We start from the raw sequence: 26,079 nt of genomic DNA, 5'->3' as shown, positions 1-26,079 counted from the left end.
GAATTCAATTTAATATGTATTGTATTTATTTCATAACAAGAAGACATGACTTTAACTTTCTGATAATGTATTCATCATAGGTCGTGATGTACAAAAAACAGTTAGTACGATGGATTATTATTCGTATAGATTCATGATTCGCCCACAAGAAGACAACTTTGTTATGCGATGTGGCAAACTTTTGCACCAATACGTTGTTGACATGTATGCGAAAATTTACGATCGGAAGAATACATACACTTGCGAGATGCAATAGTGAATGATGACAATGTTAGTGATATCGGACGTTTAACAATTTTACCATCGACATATGTTGGCAGTCCGCGCCACATGCACGAATATACGCAAGATGCAATGTCATACGTTCGCAAATATGGCCGTCCCGACCTATTCATAACATTCACATGCAATCCACAGTGGTCTAACATAAAAAAAATTTTGTTTGATGGTCAGAATCCAACAGATCGACACGATATAACAGCACGTGTATTTCGACAAAAAGTAAGATCACTGATGGATTTGATTATCAAATTGCGAACTTTTTGGGAGGTGCGTTGCTGGATCTATTCGATTGAATGGCAAAAGAGAGGGCTGCCGCACACGCATATCTTGATATCGCTGGTTCATAAAATAACACCCGATCAAATTGATATCATTATATCAGCTGAAATTCCAGATGAAATCAGTGATCCAGAATTATTTGAAGTTGTCACGAAAAATATGATCCATGACCCTTGCGGTCAGATAAATATGAATTCGCCATGCATGATCGATGGAAAATGTTCAAAACGGTATCCAAGAGCATTAACTTCGGATACTATTACAGGTGCCGACGGATACCCGTTGTACCGACGTCGGTCACTGGAGGATAATGGCCATACAACAACAATTAAAATACGCAATCAAGACGTTGAAGTTGATAATCGTTGGATTTTGCCTTATTCTCCACAATTGTCGAAAGTATTTCAGGCTCACATAAATGTTGAGTACTGTAATTCTGTTAAATCGATTAAATACATTTGCTAATATGTGAATAAAGGCAGTGATATGGCTGTTTTTGGAGTAGCAATAGCATTGATGAAATCGCACAATATCAAATGGGGCGCTACATTAGCACTAATGAAGCTCTTTGGAGAACTTATTGTTATGGAAGCGCATTTACCGTGGAAGCAGTAAGGAAGGCGGTCGGCATGATGTGTTGGTGCACAGTGGCTAGTCATTGTCGGCTGGGGCGGGTCCTTGCCAACCTTACTGTTCCTGCGCCATAAACAGAAAAAAGTTCCTATCATGCCTATCAAAACGAGCAGCTGTCGAATTCAAAACAAACTGACAGAAGCGCAGAGACCGACTCAAAACGCTTATAATTCAAACTAAAACAACATCCGGCTGTCACGGACAGACCGTTAACATTCAAAAAAAATTCAAAAAAAAACTGGCGCAAAAAAAATTACCGAACCGGACATGACCGGTTACTAACTCTAAAAACCCAATTCAAAAAAAACTGCTGAAATTAAAATAAAATAACCAAAGGGAAAATAAACATAAAGGGCCGAATATATATAGGGGGCGCCGCGGGTGGTGTTGCGACGCCCGGTGCTTGTCCCACCCTCAATAACCATGGCCACCGACGCACCTGTATTTCTGTGGCCCCTTACCTGTGTGCCCTAAGTGCCTTCTAAACAAGTAAGGAAGTCAGCATTCCCATATTGTCAACAACTTTATTCAATGCTCATTATTACTACTAACATAGCTTTCTACTTTTGTTCTTACTATAAGGGTTTTGAATGTGTTTATGTTTATAAATTCATTGAAAGTAATAATAGTCGGTTTGTTTTATAATCTAATATACTATATATGTAATAAAAACAAATATTTTTTTTGTAGAACTTTGATCAAATGCCCTTTTCTCCTTTTCTTTTTTACAAATCTATCTTAGGGCTGTACAGTTTGGATACAACTTCTGATAATTGGGGCCCCCTTACAAAATTAATAGTTGTTGTATTAAACTTACTTTGAGTTTAACTGAACATCAATTCGATGTTACACCTAGTATAATGACAGTAATATGTACTATGCACTAAGAAATTAGTTATAAACGCAACTAGGACTAAACTTGGGGTAAATCCTACCCCTCAAAAAATATTGTTTCACAAGCTCAAGTAAAACGTAAGCTTTTAGATTCATGGAGAAATTACCGAAGTCATTCACCTGTTCAGATAAAACATGAACCCTTTAAACTTATAGTACAATTAATGAAATTGTTTTACTTGTTCAGTTGAAACGTTAACTATTTTATCTGTAACAGTCAGGGTTGGTATTGTTTCGGGTTTGGTTCGACTCAGTCACCAAAAAATGTATACAACACAAAGTTTTGTTTTGATAACGCAAGCTAACCCGCATTACTTGTTATTTGCGTCTCTTAATATAGAGTTAATGCATTTTACTGATAATGCAACTGAACTTGAATTACCAATAAAACTTTCTTCCTTACCGAAACAATATCAACACTTTTGCTCACTACAAAATCCTATTCGCCACGATGGCATCAATTAAAAAAAAATGTAATAGTAAAGTTTTACCACAACGCAAAGCAGATTTTAATACCTGAAACGCCTTTTTCTTTGTTTCACAGGCAGTATAAATTGCACACCTATGACCATTAAAATATGCTTTGTTTTTTGTTGGTTAAAAATTTTTTTTTTTTTTTGTAGAAAAAAAGGCAATTTACTATGACTTAAACAATACATAGATGTATACTCGAATATGTCTTTTTTTTTTTTTTCAATTAGCTTTATACCTTGTTTTGCAACACTAAATAATTACATTAAATTGATCTTCGTGGTTTTTAGTTATAGCATATAAACTTCACATTATTATCAATCTTGAGTTGTTTTTATGCTTTTTTTTTAATATTAGTGCATTTAACTACAGGGAATTCATTTTTCATTTTTCTACCAAATTGCAATCCTATTTACAGTGCAAAGGTATTTAGCACATTGGTCTTTGTGTTTTATATAAACAATTCACATTTAATTTCGTGGTTGCTACATTAACATTATATAATGTTGCGGAGTCAAAATATAATTTTAAAAGAAAAGGTTAAGGCTACAAATACATAATTTTAGTTCAGTAGTAGAACGAACTCACCGCTTTAACCGCTGATGTTCGTTATCTCAATTGGAATGGCCACAGGCCTATATTCGCTGTATCGTGATTGTCATTGTAGCAGGTTTAATGTAGCCCAATTTGGTCGTAGTTGATAAGGGTTGCGCTAGTAGTTTTATTGCCGGTATGGACGCAGTCAATAAAGGTGCGCTAGTCTTGGCGTCGGTGGAACCGCCTGTGGTTGGTGTTGACATTAATGGCCTCAAGCCTATGTACGTGGCCCCGCTACGTGCGTTGCAACTGGTGTGGCGGTACGTCTAATGGTTGTTGCGCTCGTGGTTGCGCTTATGAAGGAGTTGGGGGAGGTACTGCCGATGGTGATGCCCGTGGTAATAGTAGGCACCGTTGGTGGTGGTTGACGCTGTGGTCCGAGGTGACCAAATGACCCAGGTAGCGAAAAAGCTTCGTGCTGGCCTTTACGCCGGGGGTAGTGTCCTAACTAGTTAAGATTGATTACCACCCAAAATTTTTTCATTTGCTGCGCTGCATACAATTGCCACTTGAACATGCCTAATGGTTGATAGGTTAAATGCAGATCTAATTCTGGCGTTGTTTCATTGATGGGAAAATGTTCACGTTGTAAGTCCCAATAATCACTTACAAACACCATAGGTGAATACGTTTTACCACCATCATCTTTTTGGTGTCGATTTGGCCGGAAACTCGGCGATTTTTTTTGATTTTTTTCCTTACCAAATTTTTTGTTTCCTGTCTTTTTGTGTATACGGCGGAAACTCAATGCCTTTTTTTTCTCGTGATGGCCGGTCTGTCTTTTTCTTCCTTTTCGATATTTTTTTATCGCAACATCCGCCACATCGCTAGGTGTGTTCGCGTGAACACGCTCCCAAGTGGGTCGTAGCCGTAGACCGTAGCAGCAGACCGTAACAAACCTGCTTCGCTTTGGAGACCTAACGATGAAGCGAACAGGAAACCGGATCATCTGTGGGAAGCTACTGCCAGGGATCTTCAACGACAAGAGATAAGAGTCTCAAAGTCCTACTACGAAGCTAGCCGGGCAACATAGGTCCATCAAAAAAAAGTCAGGTTGGGAATTAATTCTGTTTCCTGGTTTAAAAGGGCTTTGCGGCAATTAGACATTTGTTATGGAGAACTCGTCAAAACTCCGAAAGATGATTTCTAGTGGGTATCGCTCCCACAGGAAAGCAAAATCAAAAAAAAGGTGTAGACATTTTGATCTGGAGAACTCGTCCAAACTCCGAAAGGCTAGTGGTTATCGCCCCCACAGAAGGCCAAAAAAAAATATTTGGGTAGTCAATGGGAACGCTGATATCCCATTCCCCGAAGGCATTCGGGCTACAAAAAAAAGAAGAAAAAAAACACAAACTCATTCATTCTTGTCCCTAGTGCTCCCAACCGCAACGCATAAGGGGGTCTTAAGGACCGGCCTCTGGGACTGGTTGGGGCCACTAGGGTCAATTTCCTACACACTCAGGTTGGTCCAAACCCACCAAGCCGCAACGCAGAGGCGGTCTCCTAGGACGCACTAGTGGGACTGGCTGGGGGTGTTGAGGCCTCCCGTAATTCACCCTGGACACCCCTCCTGCCTCCGCCGCAATGGGTGGAACGGTTTTCGAGCCGCTCCCCAGACTGGTGGGACAGGAAGAGGTGCCACTTTGAATCCCAGCTCAACCCATCACAATCCAGGTAGTATTCTATGGTACCACCTGAGACGTGGGATGAGCTGGGGTCCTTCAAATACACACACACACACTCTCATACCGGACAACACAAATTCGGCAGATAAACTAAAAAAAAATTTACTTTACACAAAAAAAAACCCAATTAGCGGACACATATTTTACCTAAGCCGACTAACGGACCACATTCCGGGAAAATAAAAACCCCACTTACAAAAAAAATAAAGTGCGGCAGCACTGCCTCACTGGGTGAAATAAAAAAAATCCGGATCACTTGACGTTCAGTCACGTGGCTCCCTCGGCCACTGCCCCCGATGACCAGCCCGGACAACCTGGTCCGTCCAACCATCCCACCGCAACGTAGGTGGCAGCTTCGGTGGCTGCTCACTCGGACTGGTGGGATGGTCAACCTCACAAGTTGACCCGACTGACCCTCGCGGCCAGCGCCTCAGGCGCCACGTTGGGCGCCATCTGTTATGGCGCGCTCAGCAACTGTCATCGATGATCATTCTGGACAACTTGATCCGTCCAACCATCCCACCGCAACGCAGGTGGCTGCTCCTGCGGCTGCACACCTCGAACTGATGGGATGGTCAACTTAACAAGTTGACCAAAATAACCAGCGCGACAGCTCCTCGGGCACCAAATCCCGTTGGGCGCCATCTGTTATGGTACGCATTTACTGTGGAAGCAGTAAGGAAGGCGGTCGGCATGATGTGTTGGTGCACAGTGGCTAGTCATTGTCGGCTGGGGCGGGTCCTTGCCAACCTTACTGTTCCTGCGCCATAAACAGAAAAAAGTTCCTATCATGCCTATCAAAACGAGCAGCTGTCGAATTCAAAACAAACTGACAGAAGGGCAGAGACCGACTCAAAACGCTTATAATTCAAACTAAAACAACATCCGGCTGAACCGGATGTCACGGACAGACCGTTAACATTAAAAAAAATTCAAAAATCTAAAATTCAAAAAAAAAACTGGCGCAAAAAAAAATTACCGAACCGGACATGACCGGTTACTAACTCTAAAAACCCAATTCAAAAAAAAAACTGCTGAAATTAAAATAAAATAACCAAAGGGAAAATAAACATAAAGGGCCGAATATATATAGGGGGCGCCGCGGGTGGTGTTGCGACGCCCGGTGCTTGTCCCACCCTCAATAACCATGGCCACCGACGCACCTGTATTTCGGTGGCCCCTTACCTGTGTGCCCTAAGTGCCTTCTAAACAAGTAAGGAAGTCAGCATTCCCATATTGTCAACAACTTTATTCAATGCTCATTATTACTACTAACATAGCTTTCTACTTTTGTTCTTACTATAAGGGTTTTGAATGTGTTTATGTTTATAAATTCATTGAAAGTAATAATAGTCGGTTTGTTTTATAATCTAATATACTATATATGTAATAAAAACAAATATTTTTTTTGTAGAACTTTGATCAAATGCCCTTTCTCCTTTTCTTTTTTACAAATCTATCTTAGGGCTGTACAGTTTGGATACAACTTCTGATAATTGGGGCCCCCTTACAAAATTAATAGTTGTTGTATTAAACTTACTTTGAGTTTAACTGAACATCAATTCGATGTTACACATAGTATAATGACAGTAATATGTACTATGCACTAAGAAATTAGTTATAAACGCAACCAGGACTAAACTTGGGGTAAATCTTACCCCTCAAAAAATATTGTTTCACAAGCTCAAGTAAAACGTAAGCTTTTAGATTCATGGAAAAATTACCGAAGTCATTCACCTGTTCAAATAAAACATGAACCCTTTAAACTTATAGTACAATTAATGAAATTGTTTTACTTGTTCAGTTGAAACGTTAACTATTTTATCTGTAACAGTCAGGGTTGGTATTGTTTCGGGTTTGGTTCGACTCAGTCACCAAAAAATGTATACAACACAAAGTTTTGTTTTGATAACGCAAGCTAACCCGCATTACTTGTTATTTGCGTCTCTTAATATAGAGTTAATGCATTTTACTGATAATGCAACTGAACTTGAATTACCAATAAAACTTTATTCCTTACCGAAACAATATCAATACTTTTGCTCACTACAAAATCCTATTCGCCACGATGGCATCAATTAAAAAAAAATGTAATAGTAAAGTTTTACCACAACGCAAAGCAGATTTTAATACCTGAAACGCCTTTTTCTTTGTTTCACAGGCAGTATAAATTGCACACCTATGACCATTAAAATATGCTTTGTTTTTTGTTGGTTAAAAATTTTTTTTTTTTTTTTTGTAGAAAAAAGGCAATTTACTATGACTTAAACAATACATAGATGTATACTCGAATATGTCTTTTTTTTTCAATTAGCTTTATACCTTGTTTTGCAACACTAAATAATTACATTAAATTGATCTTCGTGGTTTTTAGTTATAGCATATAAACTTCACATTATTATCAATCTTGAGTTGTTTTTATGCTTTTTTTTAATATTAGTGCATTTAACTACAGGGAATTCAATTTTCATTTTTCTACCAAATTGCAATCCTATTTACAGTGCAAAGGTATTTAGCACATTGGTCTTTGTGTTTTATATAAACAATTCACTTTTAATTTCGTGGTTGCTACATTAACATTATATAATGTTGCGGAGTCAAAATATAATTTTAAAAGAAAAGGTTAAGGCTACAAATACATAATTTTAGCTCAGTAGTGGAACGAACTCACCGCTTTAACCGCTGATGTTCGTTATCTCAATTGGAATGGCCACAGGCCTATATTCGCTGTATCGTGATTGTCATTGTAGCAGGTTTAATGTAGCCCAATTTGGTCGTAGTTGATAAGGGTTGCGCTAGTAGTGTTATTGCCGGTATGGACGCAGTCAATAAAGGTGCGCTAGTCTTGGGGTCGGTGGAACCGCCTGTGGTTGGTGTTGACATTAATGGCCTCAAGCCTATGTACGTGGCCCCGCTAAGTGCATTGCAACTGGTGTGGCGGTACGTCTAATGGTTGTTGCGCTCGTGGTTGCGCTTATGAAGGAGTTGGGGGAGGTTCTGCCGATGGTGATGCCCGTGGTAATAGTAGGCACCGTTGGTGGTGGTTGACGCTGTGGTCCGAGGTGACCAAATGACCCACGTAGCGAAAAAGCTTCGTGCTGGCCTTTACGCCGGGGGTAGTGTCCTAACTAGTTAAGATTGATTACCACCCAAAATTTTTTCATTTGCTGCGCTGCATACAATTGCCACTTGAACATGCCTAATGGTTGATAGGTTAAATGCAGATCTAATTCTGGCGTTGTTTCATTGATGGGAAAATGTTCACGTTGTAAGTCCCAATAATCACTTACAAACACCATAGGTGAATACGTTTTACCACCATCATCTTTTTTTGTGTCGATTTGGCCGGAAACTCGGCGATTTTTTTTGATTTTTTTCCTTACCAAATTTTTTGTTTCCTGTCTTTTTGTGTATACGGCGGAAACTCAATGCCTTTTTTCTCGTGATGGCCGGTCTGTCTTTTTCTTCCTTTTCGATATTTTTTTATCGCAACATTCGCCACATCGCTAGGTGTGTTCGCGTGAACACGCTCCCAAGTGGGTCGTAGCCGTAGACCGTAGCAGCAGACCGTAACATTATTCATTTCCAATTCATGAGCGATATCCTGCTGTGGTTCATTTGGCTGTTCATCTTGAAAATAGTCAGGGTGTGTCTTTTACCGATGCAAATGTACAGCACAACCACCAGCAACAACATTAACTGTATTCTTTCAATTGTGCGAAAGCGATAACTTTGCCAGAACGTTGCTGTATTCAGATGTAACGCATTATTTCACTTGGACTGCAAAGAAATGGCAACAACGTAAGCAAGGAACACCTCTTGATGGCTATCCGGGTGTTTTTTTTTTGCAGATACCATGGGAAGATTGTACACAGTTCATCCAAACAATGCAGAATGTTATTATTTGCGATTGTTGTTAGTAAATGTTGTTGGGCCACGTTCATTTCAACATTTGCGAAGATTGAATGGTCATTTATGTATGACGTATCGTGAACCATGCGAGCAATTAGGTTTGCTTGAAAATGATGCCCATTGGGATTTAACGCTTCACGATGCATCGATTGCTCCTTCTCCACACCAAATACGTATCTTATATGCCATAATCGTGTCAACATATTTTCCATCAAATCCTCTTGAATTGTGGAATAAATACAAAGATTTTATGGCAAAAGACTATTTGATTCGAATGCGTCATCACACGAGAAACACTGATTTGCTGATTTCATTGGAAATGTATAATGAGGCATTGATAGCGATTGAAGATATGTGCCTTACGATTGCAAATAAAGGATTAGGGCAATTAGGTTTGTCACCACCCAATCGTCCAATGCATAATTTATTTGATCGAGAATTGAACAACAGTATGATCCCAATGAATTGCAAACATTTGTGAATTTGAATGTTCCTAAATTAAATGACCATCAAAAACGGTACAAAATGAAGTCGGTGGATTATATTTTTTGGATGCGCCTGGTGGTACGGGAAAAACATTTGTGATATCACTCATTTTGGCAGCCATTCGATCGCAACGAAAAATTGCATTGGCACTTGCTTCGTCGGGAATCGCTGCTACTCTATTGGATGGTGGACGAACAGTGCACTCTGCATTAAAATTGCCGTTGAATGTGCAGGTATGCTTATATTTATTGATTGATCACTTTAAAATTTAATCAATATTAATTAAAATGTAGTTATTTTCAAATTAACAGGTGATTGAACATCCCACGTGCAATATTTCAAGAAATTCTGCGATGGCAAAAGTTTTGCAACAAGCAGCAATTATTCTATTGAATGAATGTACAATGATGCATAAAAAATCGCTGGAAGCATTACACCGTACAATGCAAGATCTACGTCAGAATCAAGAAATTTTTGGTGGTGCATTAATATTATTGTTAGGGGATTTTCGACAAATATTGCCTGTGGTTCCACGATCAAGACCGGCGGATGAGATCAACGCATGTTTAAAGTCTTCTCTTCTGTGGAGATATGTGCAAAAATTGACATTGAACATAAATATGCTCGTTCAATTCCACAACGACCAATCTGAAGATCGGTTCTCGAAGCAATTGTTAGATATTGGAAATGGAAAAGTTCGAGTCGATAATACAAATGGATTGATTACATTGCCGAACAATTGCTGTACCATTCTCCAATCAACAGAAGAGTTGATTGAAAGTGTGTTTCCAAATATTGTTCAAAATTACAGGAATCACAATTGGTTGAGAGAACGCGCAATACTGGCACCAACAAATTTACACGTCAATGCAATCATCTATCAGATTCAAGAAAAGTTGCCAGGTGCAGTGACATCATATAAATCTGTTGATAGCGCAATGAATGCAGATGATGCAGTGAATTATCCAATTGATTTTTGAAATCATTGGAACCATTGAATTTAAATACACCAAAACTGTGCAATGGCACAAGATTAGTAGTAAAAAAATTGATGCCGAATTTAATTGAAGCGACAATATTGACCGGAACAGCGAAAAATGAAATTGTACTCATACCACGTATTCCACTGATTCCAACAGACATGCCATTTGAATTTAAGCGTTTGCAATTCCCAGTGCGTCTATCATTTGTCATGTCCATCAATAAGGCACAAGGACAAACGCTTCAAATATGCGGATTAAATTTGGAGGAGCCGTGCTTTTGACATGGACAGCTATACGCGGCCTGCTCAAGAATTGGAACTCCAAATTGTTTGTTTGTGCTCGCTTCCAATGGGCAAACTAAAAATATTGTATATCAAAATGTTTTGGATTGACATTAATAATTTTGAAATACAATGCATTAATTTCATAAAAAAAATTTTGAATCTTTCATTTCTTTTTTTGGTTGGTTGCTACGAAGTGCAACGGGGTCCGCTAGTAGTTATTATATTACTAAACGGATTCCAAAATCTACTCCGATCGTACTAGAAATCAAGGGCAATTATGTATGATAGCCCTCTAAAATATGCATGCCGAACTTGTCATAATAAGTAAAACGATAAACGGGATGAGAACACCTGAAATTTCATTTCATCATGGAATCATGATTACGCGAAAACTTCAAAAAAAAAAAAAAAATCATAGGCGACAGGTAGAGGGAACGGTTATACCTCTTAAGTGTATTTATCATGGATAAAATTAACTTCAATTCTTGATGTTGCATCTTTGCACTGACATAGCCGTGTATTTGCTATGCAATGATGCTAGATCATTTGCACAAACCCTGAACTCCCCTTATGCAGTTTTGAAAGCCTGGACCGATGTCGTGTGTTACGGTCCATGATCGAAAACTATTTTTGAAATCACAATGACTCTAAGATGACGAATCCGAGTAATAACATCCCTATAGTGAAACCAACAAGTTGTATACTAGAAGAATACTAGTTTGCCAACATTTCCAACTAGTTAGAGTTCTGTCTTTTTCCATATTAGCAACTGGTATTTTTAACACGGCGATGTCGAAATATCAATTGGCGGGGCATCAGCATCATACCTGTTACCAACTAGTCATTATATACACCCGAGTCATACCAGATGCCATACTAGTCAGTATATGAATCAGGCTCATACCATTCAACACGCTAGTCAACCTCTGCGTCAGCATTATACCAGATGGCATACTAGTTATTATGAACATCAATATTGTGGCGAATTTTAGCATCACTAAGCTGTTAGGAAATAAAGGCACAACAGCAATAAATCAAGCTGCCACTCTTGTGTACATGAACACATGAATTTAATCCATTTACACACGTACGCATATAGCTGGTAACCAAGGAGGATATTCTAGAAGGTGAAACGTCTAGACCTTTGAAGAAATATGCGGACAAGGCAACAAAGAGTACAAAAGAAGCGCAAGCTGAGGAATGACTAATCAGTTTGATCTAGAGACGCAATAAGTTGTGAAGTTAAGTGTTATTATGAAGTACTCTCAAAGTAGTCTAATAAAGCCCATTTTGCATTACTGAATATTGGAGTTATTTATTCAACAGTTTACCGATTCGAACGTTAGCAGAAGGTTGGGTATAAGCGGAATTTCCCAAAATTCGTTACAATTGGTGTCAGAAGAGGAATTGTTGAATTAATTTCAGAGGACAACAAAGACATGGTGAACTTGAATGAATTGAAGATTCAGCATCTAAAAATGAGTTGTAAGCCCGTGGATTGAATACTACTAGCAATAAATCCGAGCTACAAACACGACTAAGGGAAGCTATGGAATTGGAAGGAATCGACTTTGATGAACACACTTTTTATCCTGATGTGGCAGAGTCGGCGGCTAAAATGGAGGAGAAGATAGAGACTTCGAATCCATTAGCAAGTGTTAACACTAACGCGATACTAGCAGTATTGTCGCAAATGTCATCTCAACTGGAATCCCAAGAGACACGCATAACAGCCATGATTGAAACACAGGAAACAAAAATTTCATCACAGCTGGAAGAACAAAAGACATATATGACATCTCAACTGAAAGAACAAGAGATACGCATAACAGTACAAATAGAAGCACAAGAGGCGCGTATATCATCAAAACTCGAAGCGCGCATGGACGAAAAATAATGCAGTTTGAAGAAAAATTCGAGGCGGAGGTGGATGCTTTGAGAAGTCGTATACAGGAGTTGCACCTAAATCGTCCAGCTGTTTCAGCAAGCAATACGAAGGTAAAAACTCCATCTTTTGACGGTTCTGTTTCTTTTCAGGTCTTTAAACTACAATTTCAGAAGACATCAGCAGTGAACAACTGGAATGCGAATGATAAAGTTGCTGCACTGTTCGTGGCATTGAAAGGGCCTGCAGCTGATATCTTACAGAAAATTCCAGAGTACGAACGGAACATTTATGAAGCATTGACGGCCGCTGTCGAGAGTAGTTACGGAAGAGAACATAGACAACAGATACACCAAATTGAGTTGCAAAACCGTTACCAAAAAGCGAATGAGCCTTTGCAGGAGTTTGCTTCGGATGTTGAAAGATTGGCTCATATCGCAAATGAGGACGCACCCGTGGAATACACCGGGAGGGTAAAAATTCAGAGATTTATAAATGGAATACGGGATGTCGAAACGAAATGAGCTGCATATGCGAATCCAAAACCAACATTCGCAGAAACAGTATTACATGCTCTGATTTAGGAAACAGCATCGCTCCTGTGTAAGCCAACTTTCAAAGCACGCCGCGTGGAAGTAGAAAGACCAGACTGGGTGAACACAATATTGGAGGCGTTGACAGGATCACAAAAGCGTAGTGACAGGCTAATCAAATGCTTAAAATTCGGGAAGCCAGGTCTCATTGCACGACATTGCGATGTTGATTCTAGTGGTTCCAACAGCATGGGTGGTCTTAAGTACAAAGCTGGAGGAGATGAACAAGAGCGATCCAGATATAAAGATCGAGAACTTGCCTCAGATATTGCTTATCCTGTGATATCTGTATCACAAATAGAGCAGTCTTACCGTCAGAGGAGATGTGGATGGCAAGGAGCGTGTACTGACTGTAGATAAGGGCGCATCTCATTCCTTAATCCGATCTGATTTGGTCAACAGGAGAGTAATGCGTATGGTCACTGGCGAGTATAACGACGTCCAGGGAGAAGTGGTATGTGAAGTCTTAATTGGGAAGGTCATGGTTTTACGCAAATTCGTTGTGGCAGAGATCGTTGATGGAGCCATATTGGGAGCAGATTTCTTAGTTGACCATGGCATCAGGATCGACATGCAGAAAAAGACTATGCGATATAAGAACAAGGATGTACCACTAAACTACAGTTTGGAAATCAGCAGTAAGCGAGTACCACAAAAGTCAAAAGCAGTAGATCGGGCATAGGTTAATGGAACGAATGGGCCAAACAAATCAAAATCAAAGGTACCTGCGAGAAAACCATTGGCATTGACAAACCCTAATGGACGCACTAAAACGAACGAAAGAACTTCCCAGAAAGAATACAAGGGTGGTTTCAAGCCAGGGCGCACTACTGTTGTGAAACGTCAGAACGATACTGATTATGCAAACCCAATCCGTCAAGCGCAAGCTCTACGAGGTAGTTCATTGGCCAAACAACAGAGTGTGAGGGAACGAACCACAAATTAAATGGGGAAGGTATCCGGGAAGGTATCGAACCCAATCCGGGTCCGTCTCCTAACCCCGGTTCTGAGAAATGGTTTTGCTGCATCTGCCGGAAAAGAATCTTATTAGGACGGTCATACTCTTGTCAGTGTGTCTCGTGTAAGGGATGATTGCATCGGACAGGTTGTTCTGGGTTAGACCCCAAAACCAGACGTCCACGTAACTTCTATAAATCGTTTGTGGCTCCTTGCTGTTCACGTCCTAGGACGTCCCGTAGTCTGCGCCTTAGCGCGTCAAGGATTATCTGTCCGGTCGGGCGATGCAAATCTAGAAATCATCAACATCTACATCTCTCCTGTCACCTGTTGCCCTAGTGGATACCGTGCTGATATCAGCGGCGTACTCACTGGAAACAATCGCATTATCTTAGGCGATTTCAATGCCCATCACGATCTCTGGCATTCAAACTTGCGCGTGGACAGTAGGGGTGAGATGTTAGCGAATCAAATAGAAGAAACGACGTTCTGCACTATAAACGGAGACCACACGTATGGTAGGAAGCTGTCACAGTTCGCCTGATATTTCAATCGTGAGCGCAGAACTCGTAAACTGCGTCAACTGGCAGCCGATGCGCAGAAAAACGCACTTTAATTAACTTTAAAAAAGGAAAGTGGGACGAAATACAAATCCTTTACAGACAACCGCTTTGCTGCCCTCCCTATCCCAACTGATGCCCGCCAAGGGGAGTGTGCTTTCCGCAACGTCATTGAATACGCCTCGGCTCGTTTCATTCCCGCCGGTAGAATTCCCGAAATTCGGCCCCAATTCCCGGCAGAGGCCGCAAGTTTAGCGAAAGAACGTGACCATATAAGACAGCTTGATCCCGGCGGCCCCCAAATAAGGGATATAAACCAACGCATCAGATCGCTTGTGGATGAACACAAGCGGGCGAAATGGGAGGAGCACCTAAGCGGTTGTAACCTCTCTGCCGGTGTAGGTAAACTTTGGTCCACTGGAAAGTCCCTATCGAATCCGTCTAGGCACAAGGACAAAGCTTCCATCGCCTTTGGAGACAAAGTGCTGTCGGATGCGAAAAAATGCACGAGCGCTTTCTGCCGACAATACATAATGCATTCTACGATCGACAAAAATAGACGGAGGGCCAACAGACACGCACGTAAACATAAGTTCAGTACGTCACCAATTACCATCACCGCCAAAGAGGTTGAGGATGCCATCGGTCATGCTAAACCATTCAAAGCAGTGGGCCCAGACGGCATAGCGATGCCGATGCTTAAAAGCCTAGGGAAAGAGGGTTTCAAATATTTAGCACTGTCTCTTTCCACCTTTTTCATATCCGAAAAATGGAAAATGGCCAAGGTGGCCCCACTACTAAAGCCTGGGAAACCAGCTAACATAGGAGAGTCATATCGCAAAAACTCGTTTAAGTAGAGCTCTTTTGCCTCACTATGTTGGTGGTGTTCAGGGGTCATAAGAAGACATGCCGTGGTAGTTCTGAGTACAGTATTTGGCACACCTTCAAACTTTTCCAGTGTGTTACTTTTAAGCTGGGCGACCAAACCGGTGACGCGCATCACATGAGCAGTCGGTTAATTTATTTGTAGGTTTTGCTGCCAGCGACTTGACGATTTTGTTCTGGCTTGGTACTTTAAATTGAATTTAAAAAATTGTATAATGCTCCTAGGTTTCTAAGGAAGCAGAGTGGTTACCAACGCCTTCCCTACTGACTAAAGGAATGATAACAACTCACGATCGTTAGCTGGGATTTTAAGCGAGATTTCTACGACGTCTTGTCTTGTTAATTGAAGTATGCATTGCAAATTGCCGGAAGAAAGCGTTCGCGCATTTCATAGAGTCCGACAGACAAAATATTTGTCAATAACCTATTCAAAATCTTACTAGTATGAATAACCCCACAAAATTATAGTCAATGAAGTAGAATGTTTGCTGACTACTTTATCTTTTGACTGCAGGGATATGTGACATGGGGACGATTCGTACTCATAATATCCATAATTGATTGTCATTTTTAAAAAAAGGTGGACCGTTTGATATCTATCGTTTGGGTAAAAATGGGTTTCGATCAGTGATCGTAAACCACGATAAGGGCCCTGAATATAAAAATTAATAAAAAAAATATAAACCCAAGTTTCTTCTTTTTTTGCATTAATATTTGATTATCTTGGGCCTGTCTGTTTTAGTTTAAGTTACTCAAGAATCAGTTTAAATAAGGCAACCTCGTTTTTCAGGAAGGAAAACGTCATTAGAAAATAGAATTCGGATTTAAATTCTAAAAATTGTTTTGGATTCGGTTTCATTTAGTAGTTTCAAAAGTTCTGTTTCTTATTCATCAATACCCAATGGGACTTACCGTTCTGTGCTATTAGCAGAAGTTTGAGCTTCGAACTTCAAAAACTCAAAAGTTACTCGTTGTCCTTTTGGAACTCTTATTTTCCATTTGCATTTGACATAGAGAGGTACTTGTCCGATCGCGTTGAATGTTAAAATACCAGCATCTTTATTAACGTCGCGGAAACAAAATCCGTATAGACGCTGGAATGTTAACTTGAATCCTCGATGCAACCGATTTCCAGAGAATGATAGGAAACGTATGACGATTTTATTAGTATCCAGATCCAGTAATGGTGGAAGAGTAGTATTACCGTACAAATTTATTGTTTCCTCATTCTCACTTAAAGGAATTATTTGAATACGATCAGATTTATTCAAATCAGTATTTTCATAGGGTAAGTCTATATCACTGAAATTCAAGCGCATACGAGAATGATCTGGCATTTTAATTGTATATTCACAAACTGATGGTTTAGGGTATGCACCAAGCGTAGGATAGCCTATTGAGCTTATTTCACCAGCTGCAGTTGTGTATGTGCCTCCACAGCTAGCAATGGACACATTGACCCGAAATCCATTTCTGGGTTCGCTTATATCACTCAAATAGTGTAAACGAAGAATATTTCCTGTAGATCGGATTGTACTGGGTTTTGTACAAAAACGTCCAAAACTTCGTGATAACTCCGTAGAACCATCAAAGAACTCAACAAACTCCTTATCACAATAACGGGTATTCATACTGAAGTGATCCAAGAATTCCGCTTGTAAAGTTTCGCCTACAGGGCCAATTATAATCCAATTGCAATCGGTGTGAGGGTTTGGCACGCTAGGATAATTTGGTGAGCTAATATTAACCGAATTAAGATAATGGGTTAATTGTACTTCGGTGTCACAGTCACCTATTTCTAGATAGGTAAGGTTAAAGTCAAGATCCCGTTCAAATGGATTTGTCCAATTGAGATTATATTTAACTGTCAGTCTGTTACTTGAAGATTCTAAAGTTTTAACGTTATGGCCCTGTTGATTGCATATATGTCCAGGTGATAATATAGGCGCATTATAGTCGAAACCGTCGTAGACAACGGCATATTGCCGGCACGGTTTAGATATAGGTATGGTCTTATTTGAATAATCGAAACGAAGCAAAACTTTTTTACCTGTCGGAACTGTAAACTGCCATTTGCAAACTAAATTTAAGCTCCATGGTATAATATTGTTTACCATTATTTGCCCAGTTATTCCGGTCATATTGGATCCACATATAGTCCTTGCAATTGATGTAAAACCAGTGCGGTTAAAATTAGAATCCGTATGTAGTACAAGTTTTAAAAAAGGTGTACCATGTATAACTTTGACTGGAAGCATATTTGTGTCATTGCTGTCTGAAATATCCAGTTCCTTGTGCCAGTCCCTTAAATTAGTTGAAGAAAGTATTCGCAAGTAGTCAGATTCTCCGAAAGGCTCAAGCTTTACTTCGTATATACTTAGTAAAATATGATCTGTAGGATCCTCCGGTTTTAATGTCCATTCACATTCTAAGTTATTGGCATACCCGTACGGATAGCCAGGCGAGGAAATATTCAAACGAGTTGTATAGCCCAAAACGAACGTGTTATTGCAATCATTTCTGGAAACATTAGTTTGCACGACACTGTTGTTAACGGCCCTCCAATAAATTTTAAATGAATGGAGCTCATTGTTTCTGCTAACCAAATACAAAACATGACTACTGGATGTGTATTGCCAAGGTGACTCTAATATTGGCACTTCCAAGGCCGTTTCATCGAAACCGTCATATAACTAAGAAAGACAAAAAGAATAATTATTAACTGACTTATATTGTTTTGTTGATTTTCCTACAGGGTGGATAGGAATGATTTTTTGTTTCGAGACAAACCGGTTTCGGCGTTGTGCCATCATCAGTGGTTTGTTTCGAAACCAAATTTGACAAGCGATGACGGAAAATCGTTCAAATATACATCACTAATTATTAACTTATCCGAGATCAAATATATGTAAATTATTGTATACATTGTCACAAGAGTGCTGTATTCATAGTTCAGCCATATACGGCTCATCTATACAAAAACAAAATATGTTAGTCCAGATTGTTAAAATCTGCGTGTTGGTGCGAATGGTATGGAATGGAAACATAAAAATTAGCAGTTTTTGTATGTTGTAAGAAAATGTTGCCAATGTGTTGGTTTCATTTTGAGTTTGCCATCTCCTTTTGACAATCCCATCGACCATGCAATGAAATAAATAAAATCAGCTGATGAGATGAGCCAACCATATAATTGAGCCCTGGCTGTATTCATATAAAATTATAAGATTTGATTTATTTCCATGGATTCCTACATCTATATATATAAAATTTAAATTATGTATGTATGTAGGTATAGATCGGGTTGCGTCCTAAACGGATCGACCGATCACAACCAAATTTGCACAACCTAATTGAAACCTTCCGGGGATGGTCATAGGCTAAAAATAATTTCGATATATAAAAGGCGCGTGGCACCTGCCATACAAATGGAATCTTTGATACTGCATAACTCTGAAGGTATTCATGGTAGAACATTGAAATTCAGTAAGGAGTTATGTATATGGGGTCAATCCTTAACATGTCGAAGAAAGTGTGGGGTGAGGGAGAAGGGGGCATAGCATCTCCCATACAAATGGAATATATCATACTGCATATCTCTGGATGTAGTAATGGTAGGATAATGAAAATTGGTAAGGAGCTATATGACGTTAAGTCCTAACACCTCCAGTAAAATGTGGAATTGGGGAAAAGTGGGCGCGGCACTTTCTTAAAATGAGATTTTTCAGAACTATGGCTACCGTACAAACTTAGATTATTATAACCGCTAAAGTTTGACTACATAGTTCTTTGGCTGTTAGTCCTTTTGGACGTTTAGTACTCTTCCGCCGTTAAATTTTTTTCTTAACTTCAGTCTATCCGCATCATCTATCAATCTATCTATCTATACATATAAAATTCAAATTATGTATGTATGTATATAGGTATAGATCTAGTTGCGTCTTAAACGGATCGACCGATCACAACCAAATTTGCACAACTCACTAGAAACCTTCAAAGGATGGTCATAAGCTAAAAGTAATATCGATATATAAAAGGGGCGTGGCACCTCCCATGCAAAATGAATATTTGGTACTACATAACTCTGATTGTATTCATGCTAGAACATTGAAATTCAGTAAGGAGTTATATGAGGTCAATCCTCCCTCAAGAAAATGTGAGGTGGGGCGTGGCACCTCCCATATAAATGGAATAATGAAAATTGGTATGTAGCTATATGACGTTAAGTCCTAACAGCACCAGTAATATATGGAATTGAAAAAAAATTAAGACAAATGGGACTTTCAGAACTATGGCTGACTTAAAAGCTTAGGTTATTTCAACACGTAAAGTTTGATTGCAGAGTTGGGTTTGGCTGTTATTCCTTTAGTATTCTTTTATGTTATCTTTAGGGTTGATATTTTTGGATACGCATGGAGAAACCGGAAAAAAACATTTCTGTTTAATTTGATATTAATTGATGTAATTTTAAGGTTTAATGATCATCCCAAAAGGTGGTGCTTTCCTGTTATTTGCTGGAACAGCCGCAGTTGAAGTAAATGCGTGCTTTTTCGTCTATAGGCGGCTTTACGTACAAAAATTCACTCTCTTTAGAAATATGAGAGGGCATTTTGGCGGAAACACTTCAGCAGCAGCTTTTGTCAAACAACTTATTGAAATTAATTATGGCAAAATTCCTCTTTCTTTATTAACAGATTTGATTTCTTTTCCTGCAAATTTTTGAGAAATTATGACATCACATGAAGCTTTAATATGTTTCTTCCAAATATTGAATCTATCTTTACAAACTATAAATTGCTTTGAAAAAAGGCATTTTAGGCACCTTAAATTGAGGATGTTAATATCACTAGAACCAAGACGACTTATCACTCCATTAACACAGTCATGGAAGAGTCCCAAGCTGATTGTCCGATTGAGTTTATTAGCTCTTTTGAGCAATCAGAAATTCCTCCTTATCGATTGGTCCTTAAAAGGGGCCCATAATATCATAATATATATGCTTCGTTATTTCGATTCTCCACGCTTATGTAGTGGGACAAGGCTTTTCATCACAAAACTTTTACGGATGTCATTGAAGCAATTCGTTTTATCGGAAAATTTCGAAAACAATAAAGTTTAATACCAATGATTCCATTGATACCGATAGATTTGTATTTTGAATTTTAAATGCCTCAAATTTCCTATCCTTATCAATGAAGCTCAACGACAATCATTAGATGCGGATCAAGGGATTGATGAGCGCAATACAAACCTTTATAGCCTCAGAGCTTGTATTGTCAACCTCACTTACGCGAGGGGAATCCTGTTACAAATATGATTATATCATACAACAACAGTCATTAGCTGTAGCAGATGTCAATCTTAACAACTCATGTTTTACCCATGGCCAGTTACGCGTGGCTTGCATATTTTTATAGAAACGTGGGTTAAAACCCACGGGCATAAGCTAGTACATATATAAAATTAAGCATAGAACATAAGGCGAAAAATAAAAATTGAAAACTTTCCCCGAATTAAAAATACATACATTAGACTTGGTCGATTTATTAACCAATATCGCGCCATCGATTTTTCGATAGGATTTGGGCTTAGGCAAAAAAAGTTCCACTACGCATACCCAAACAAATAATTTTCGAGCCTGCAAAAAAAAATGGCGGAAGGGTAAATTTTGTCGACCAAAACACTCCTCAAAGCCCTAAAAATATTTTTTTTTTTTTCAAAAAACTTTATCGCCACCTTTTTTGTAACAGTTTTTTGAAAAAAAAAAAAATATTTTTAGGGCTTTGAGGAGTGTTTTGGTCGAAAAATTTACCCTTTCGCCATTATTTTTTTGCAGGCTCGAAAATTATTTTTTTGGGTATGCGTAGCGGAACTTTTTTTTCCTAAGCCCGAATCCTATCGAAAAATCGATGGCGCGATATCGGTTAACTTTCGTCCATAAAAATCGACCCAGGTTAACATACATACATATGTATATCAAAAACGTTGATCCAAAATAGTTATCAAACGCAAAAATAAAAATTAGCTCAACGTTTATTCTTTACGCTATTTGGTAATTATAATAAAATACTTTTTTCACTGGCAATAAAAATAATAATTTGAACTTTCCTTTTGCTCATTACAGCATTCCTAGAGAAGGTTGTTGTGAGCTTCAATATTTTGCAGTCTGTATGTCCACTAAAGAAAAAATTGTATGCTATATTTAGATTATTAAGGGAACTCGCTTTGTTTTGCAAGGTGCACGGTTATGCGTTTTACCCGTATAGGCCTTCAGAACTGGCTAAGTGATTACTCCATTTGGTTTCACTCTTGCCATATAACTTAGACTTAAAATCAGGCAATACGATATAAATACACTTCGGTGGGAGTCTTCACTGCAATGGAACAAACAGGTAAATGAAATCTTGGTTTCCCCTGGGCTTTTGAATGAGCGATAGATATGGCTAGGAAGATATTGCTGGCGTGCATTACACTACATTAAGTCCCAGGGAGGCGGGGCTTCTTTAATCATATGTCTGATGGGGTGCCCAGGTTTCTGTTTGTTCAGCATTTCATTTATCTCTTTTATGGGGAGTCTCTATCCTCATTGTGTAGATAGCAGTTCTGAGTGCGGTGTTTTGACAGGCCGGTAGTTTCTTCCAGTTTGTATCTCTGAGGCTCGGCGACCATATTGGGGGCTTGTAACATGCAGGTGGCCGGCCAATTAATTTGTAAGTGGGGATAAGCGTTTTTTTTATTTCATTAACTCCCATTTAATGCTTGTTTGGATTTTTCGTAAGTGATTTTATGTATCAAAATTTTGTTTGAACATGAAGGTCATGCAGCGATACTTTTGCGTAGTAAATCAGTGTGTTTAAAATCCGTCTGCGCAGCTTTTCTGTACTTGAGCTATTGGCATAAAAAATACTTTTTGATCTTAACAACTATCAAGCACCGTAAAAAATAAGCCTTGACAAATAAATACATATTATAGGAAAAATAAAAACTAAACGCTTACAAATAACTCTTATTCGAAACAAAATTTTCTATTTCCATTCAATAATTGAGGAGTTGAAGATCCTTTTATGCATAAAACAGATCAATAGGAAGAATAGGTCCAAATATTTGTTTATATCTCTGAAACTAACTTCGTGACATCGCAAAATGTAAAGCCTATGTTAGTTTCTTGCTTTGTTCTTAAAAAAAATATAAGTTACTCACACTCCCATAGAGTGTGCCTCCCCAAATATGTAAACTTTGTAAACGTCTCACGATCTCGCTGAAATTTAATATTTGACATTTTTTACATAGAACTTTGACATACAAAAATTTCATTAACTGTTGCTTCTATGTTATATGCAAAAAGTTAACATCTATCCCCAATTTATTTCGCACATTTGGGTGAAAATAGTATTTTGTCAACATATGTATTGGAAATTTTATATATGAAGTATACTATATATTTAAAAAAGAGATTGAAAGACTATAACAAAAAAAATGCTATATCAAATGTTTAAAACACATAGTAAATCTCAAAACGTAATTTTCTTATGCGATAAAACCTATAACTATTATGCCCCTGAAACCTTTATTGTACACATCTTTTAACAAATGTTCTTACCCTCAGTCCCTTATTATACTCCAAGAACTCAATGAAAACAAAATTTCCTCTAGGTAGTAAAATCCTCCATGTAAATGCTTCTTGATTACGAATTGAGTTTAAAGGTGGTGATTCAATTGTACCCATTGTTGTGTTAAGCTCATTATTGTGTGCTAGAAATAATTAAAATACAAAAAAAAATAAAATTATGTTTTTGTTATACTCCAATGCATTTTTTTAAATCTTAAACGTTAGTTCTGATATGCCTCTACAATATATTGTTATAGAGTTCTTAAACTATGTGGCTAGGTTTTATTATGCGATTTTCCCTTCTTCTCCAACTAAGAAATTGCATTTTTCCCAAACCCATTTCAACAATAACAGGAATAAAAGCCAATGGAAAAAGGGCTGCAAAATTGGTTATGTAAAAAGAACAAGCGTCAGAGAAAGGACCAACATTTTTGAAACTGTATACAACTATCAAACAAATATATGACTAAGACTTTCCCCAGTGAGTCAAAATAAAGACTAATTTCTTGCCACAATGTAGTCAAACATTAATGCAATTTATTATCATACTTTTTTTCCAAAGAAATTTGTAAAATTCTTGTACGCATTTAAAGTTGTTTGCATTGAATAAGAAACATATTCAGGCGCTAGGTCGATTCGAATACCTTTGTAAAAGCACAAATAAAATTTTGCCCTACAGCATGACTTTTTAAAAAAAAATATATATATATAAGTATATATAATTATTTATTTCTGTCATTGGTTTATAACCATTATTTTTCGGACCAAGTAAAAAACTCGAAAAATAATTTATAATTTCCGAGCGAAAAATAAAACTCTAAAATTGTTTATTATTATTTACAACTGTAAGGCAGAACCTGACATGAGGGGTTAAACTCATACATTTTTGACAAATTTTTTAAATTAACTCTGCCCCTCTGCAAGTCGGCCTTATTATCCCAATTTCAAATTAAACATATGGGTATTTCCAGAGTCGCGAAGGTACGGTTCATACGCATTCGAAGCTCAAAAAACAAGGAACACATTATTTTATTTTATTTTAGGTAAGGCAGGATTGTTCTTGATGTTGTTGTAGGAGTGCTTCGCCCCAACCAATAGGTGAGACCAATCACAAATTGTCATCAAAGTCCTCTATTGGGTGTCCAAGGAAACTGTTTCAACAGGGGCGCACCATGGGGGAATTGGTGTTAGAGGCGTAGGTTCCACAATACAATTGAAAATAAGGTTGGTGTCATGTGGGAACACATTACAAGCAGGACATACATTTTGTATATCGGGGTTGATTCTGGATAGGTAAGAGTTTAACCTGTAACAGCATCCAGATCGAGGTAGAGGTAAAGTGACGCGCGTCTCCCTAGGGGGAGTGCGTTCCTCCTCTGCTAGTTCTGGGTATTTTTCTTTGAGTACAGGATTTTCCCGGCAATTCCTGGCATAGAGGTCCGACGCCTGTTTGTGGATATCACCGAGGTCTTGCTTGTGCTTGTTTGCTTCATACGGCTGTATTCTCAGGTGCCGTATTTCCTCATAATGCTTACGGAGATCAACTCTTAAGCCCTTGGGAGGTGTAGCCTCATCAATCAGATGTCTGTTGGTATGCCCAGGTTTCTGGGTATTCAATAGAAACTGTTTGGTTAGCATTTCATTTCTCTCCCTAATGGGGAGTACTATCACCTCATTATGTATATGGTGTTCTGAGGACATAAGAAGACAGCCCGTAGCGGGTCTGAGGGCAGTATTTTGGCAGGCCTGTATTTTCTTCCAGTGAGTAACCTTTAGGCCCTATCGGGGACGCGTAGCATGCAATCGGCCGGCCAATTACTTTGTAAGTGGTGATGAGCGTTTCTTTATCTTTACCCCAAGTGCTGCCGGCAAGAGATATGAGGATTTTATTACGGTTCTGGACTTGCGGTACAATTGCGGCTGCATGCTCTCCAAAATGTAGATCCTGATCGAACGTCACATAGTCGGTAACGTGGTGGATCGCGTGCAATCGACGTGGATGTTCAATATGGTCGACATTTGGCGCGTCCATGTTGTAAATAAGGTCGCCGATGATGTAACCCCATTAAATTTGTTTTAAGGTATGCTTCTTCGATTTCTGTTGGGCCACGAACGTATAAAAAATGGAAGTCGATTCCACAAAGCTGCACAAACCTGCGAAATGTGGATGATACTTCTAAGGATACGCTTACACAGCCACCGATAAACCGAAAAATTACAATCAGCTGATGAAATCGGTTGGGTTGGTGTTAAAATTGCAACCGATTATCGGCCGGCAGCTGTTTTCTTACATTTTACTTTTTCGCAAAAATACGCTTGCGTTTATGCTTCTATGTGCTTATCCTATAAAGGGCCCTGTTTTGTACACAATTAATCAATTTTTCAGTCCATCGCACAAATAATTAGTTTTTCACAGTAAATGCACGCAATTTATCGGACGTTAAAATTGAACACGCGCGAATTTATCGGCAACGTAAAACGACAACGGCCCACGCCAATTCGGTGATCGGTTGAAATGTACAGACGCTCATCTAAATAAATGTGTTTATTTTTATCGGACGATTACGACCGGCATCGGGCGATCAAAACCGGTGGCTGTGTAAAGAGCTCCGGCGACTAACAACAAGATTGAGTGAATTTTAATTTTGTGTGTGGTAGTGTAGTCGAGTGGCTTCGTGATACACGTATGTGTTGTCGGATACTAGCTTAATGAAAATCAAAAATTTTTGATTTTTTCATTTGACGCCTGCTTATTTAATCGGCGCGGGGTGTGATTGACAAAACAGCAGTGTTGTATTTAGTTTGTGTTGTCATTCAAAATGAACAAGTGCGAGGAAGAACAGCAATTCATATTAAAATTCATTAAAAATTATCAATGTTTACCAGCATTATGGAATGTAAAGCTGGAAGCATATTGTAATCGTATATTATATTCATCCACAATTTCTTTTTATCACTCTTTTTCCTTTTGTTTTTATTTAATAAAACTGTTGTAGATGCAAGTAAAAAAAAATCATCATCCGATGGCGACATATTCACGTCCGAACGCTACGGTTTCTCAATGCAAATGTTGATTGATGGCTTTTT

The 26,079-nt window shown here is 38.6% G+C and overlaps 1 protein-coding gene and 1 pseudogene across 1 annotated transcript in view; one reads left to right on the top strand and one right to left on the bottom strand.

The window, feature by feature from the left end:
• Window positions 1-26,079, bottom strand: part of Cubn2 (Cubilin 2) — an 864,444-nt gene that overhangs the window by 298,121 nt on the left and 540,244 nt on the right. The window contains exons 18-19 of the mRNA XM_067791923.1: window positions 22,984-23,135; window positions 16,299-18,079 (exon numbers count right to left, since the gene is read on the bottom strand). Of these exons, the coding sequence (XP_067648024.1) occupies window positions 16,299-18,079; window positions 22,984-23,135 (1,933 nt within the window). The remainder of the gene's footprint in view (window positions 1-16,298; window positions 18,080-22,983; window positions 23,136-26,079) is intronic.
• LOC137252767 (uncharacterized) lies at window positions 721-9,234 on the top strand (annotated as a pseudogene).

Source organism: Eurosta solidaginis, chromosome 5 (genome assembly GCF_040869045.1).
Source record: "Eurosta solidaginis isolate ZX-2024a chromosome 5, ASM4086904v1, whole genome shotgun sequence".
NCBI classification, from domain to species: domain Eukaryota; kingdom Metazoa; phylum Arthropoda; class Insecta; order Diptera; family Tephritidae; genus Eurosta; species Eurosta solidaginis.
Note: the sequence above shows the minus strand (reverse complement) of the source record. Positions and strands in the feature narration are given on the sequence as shown.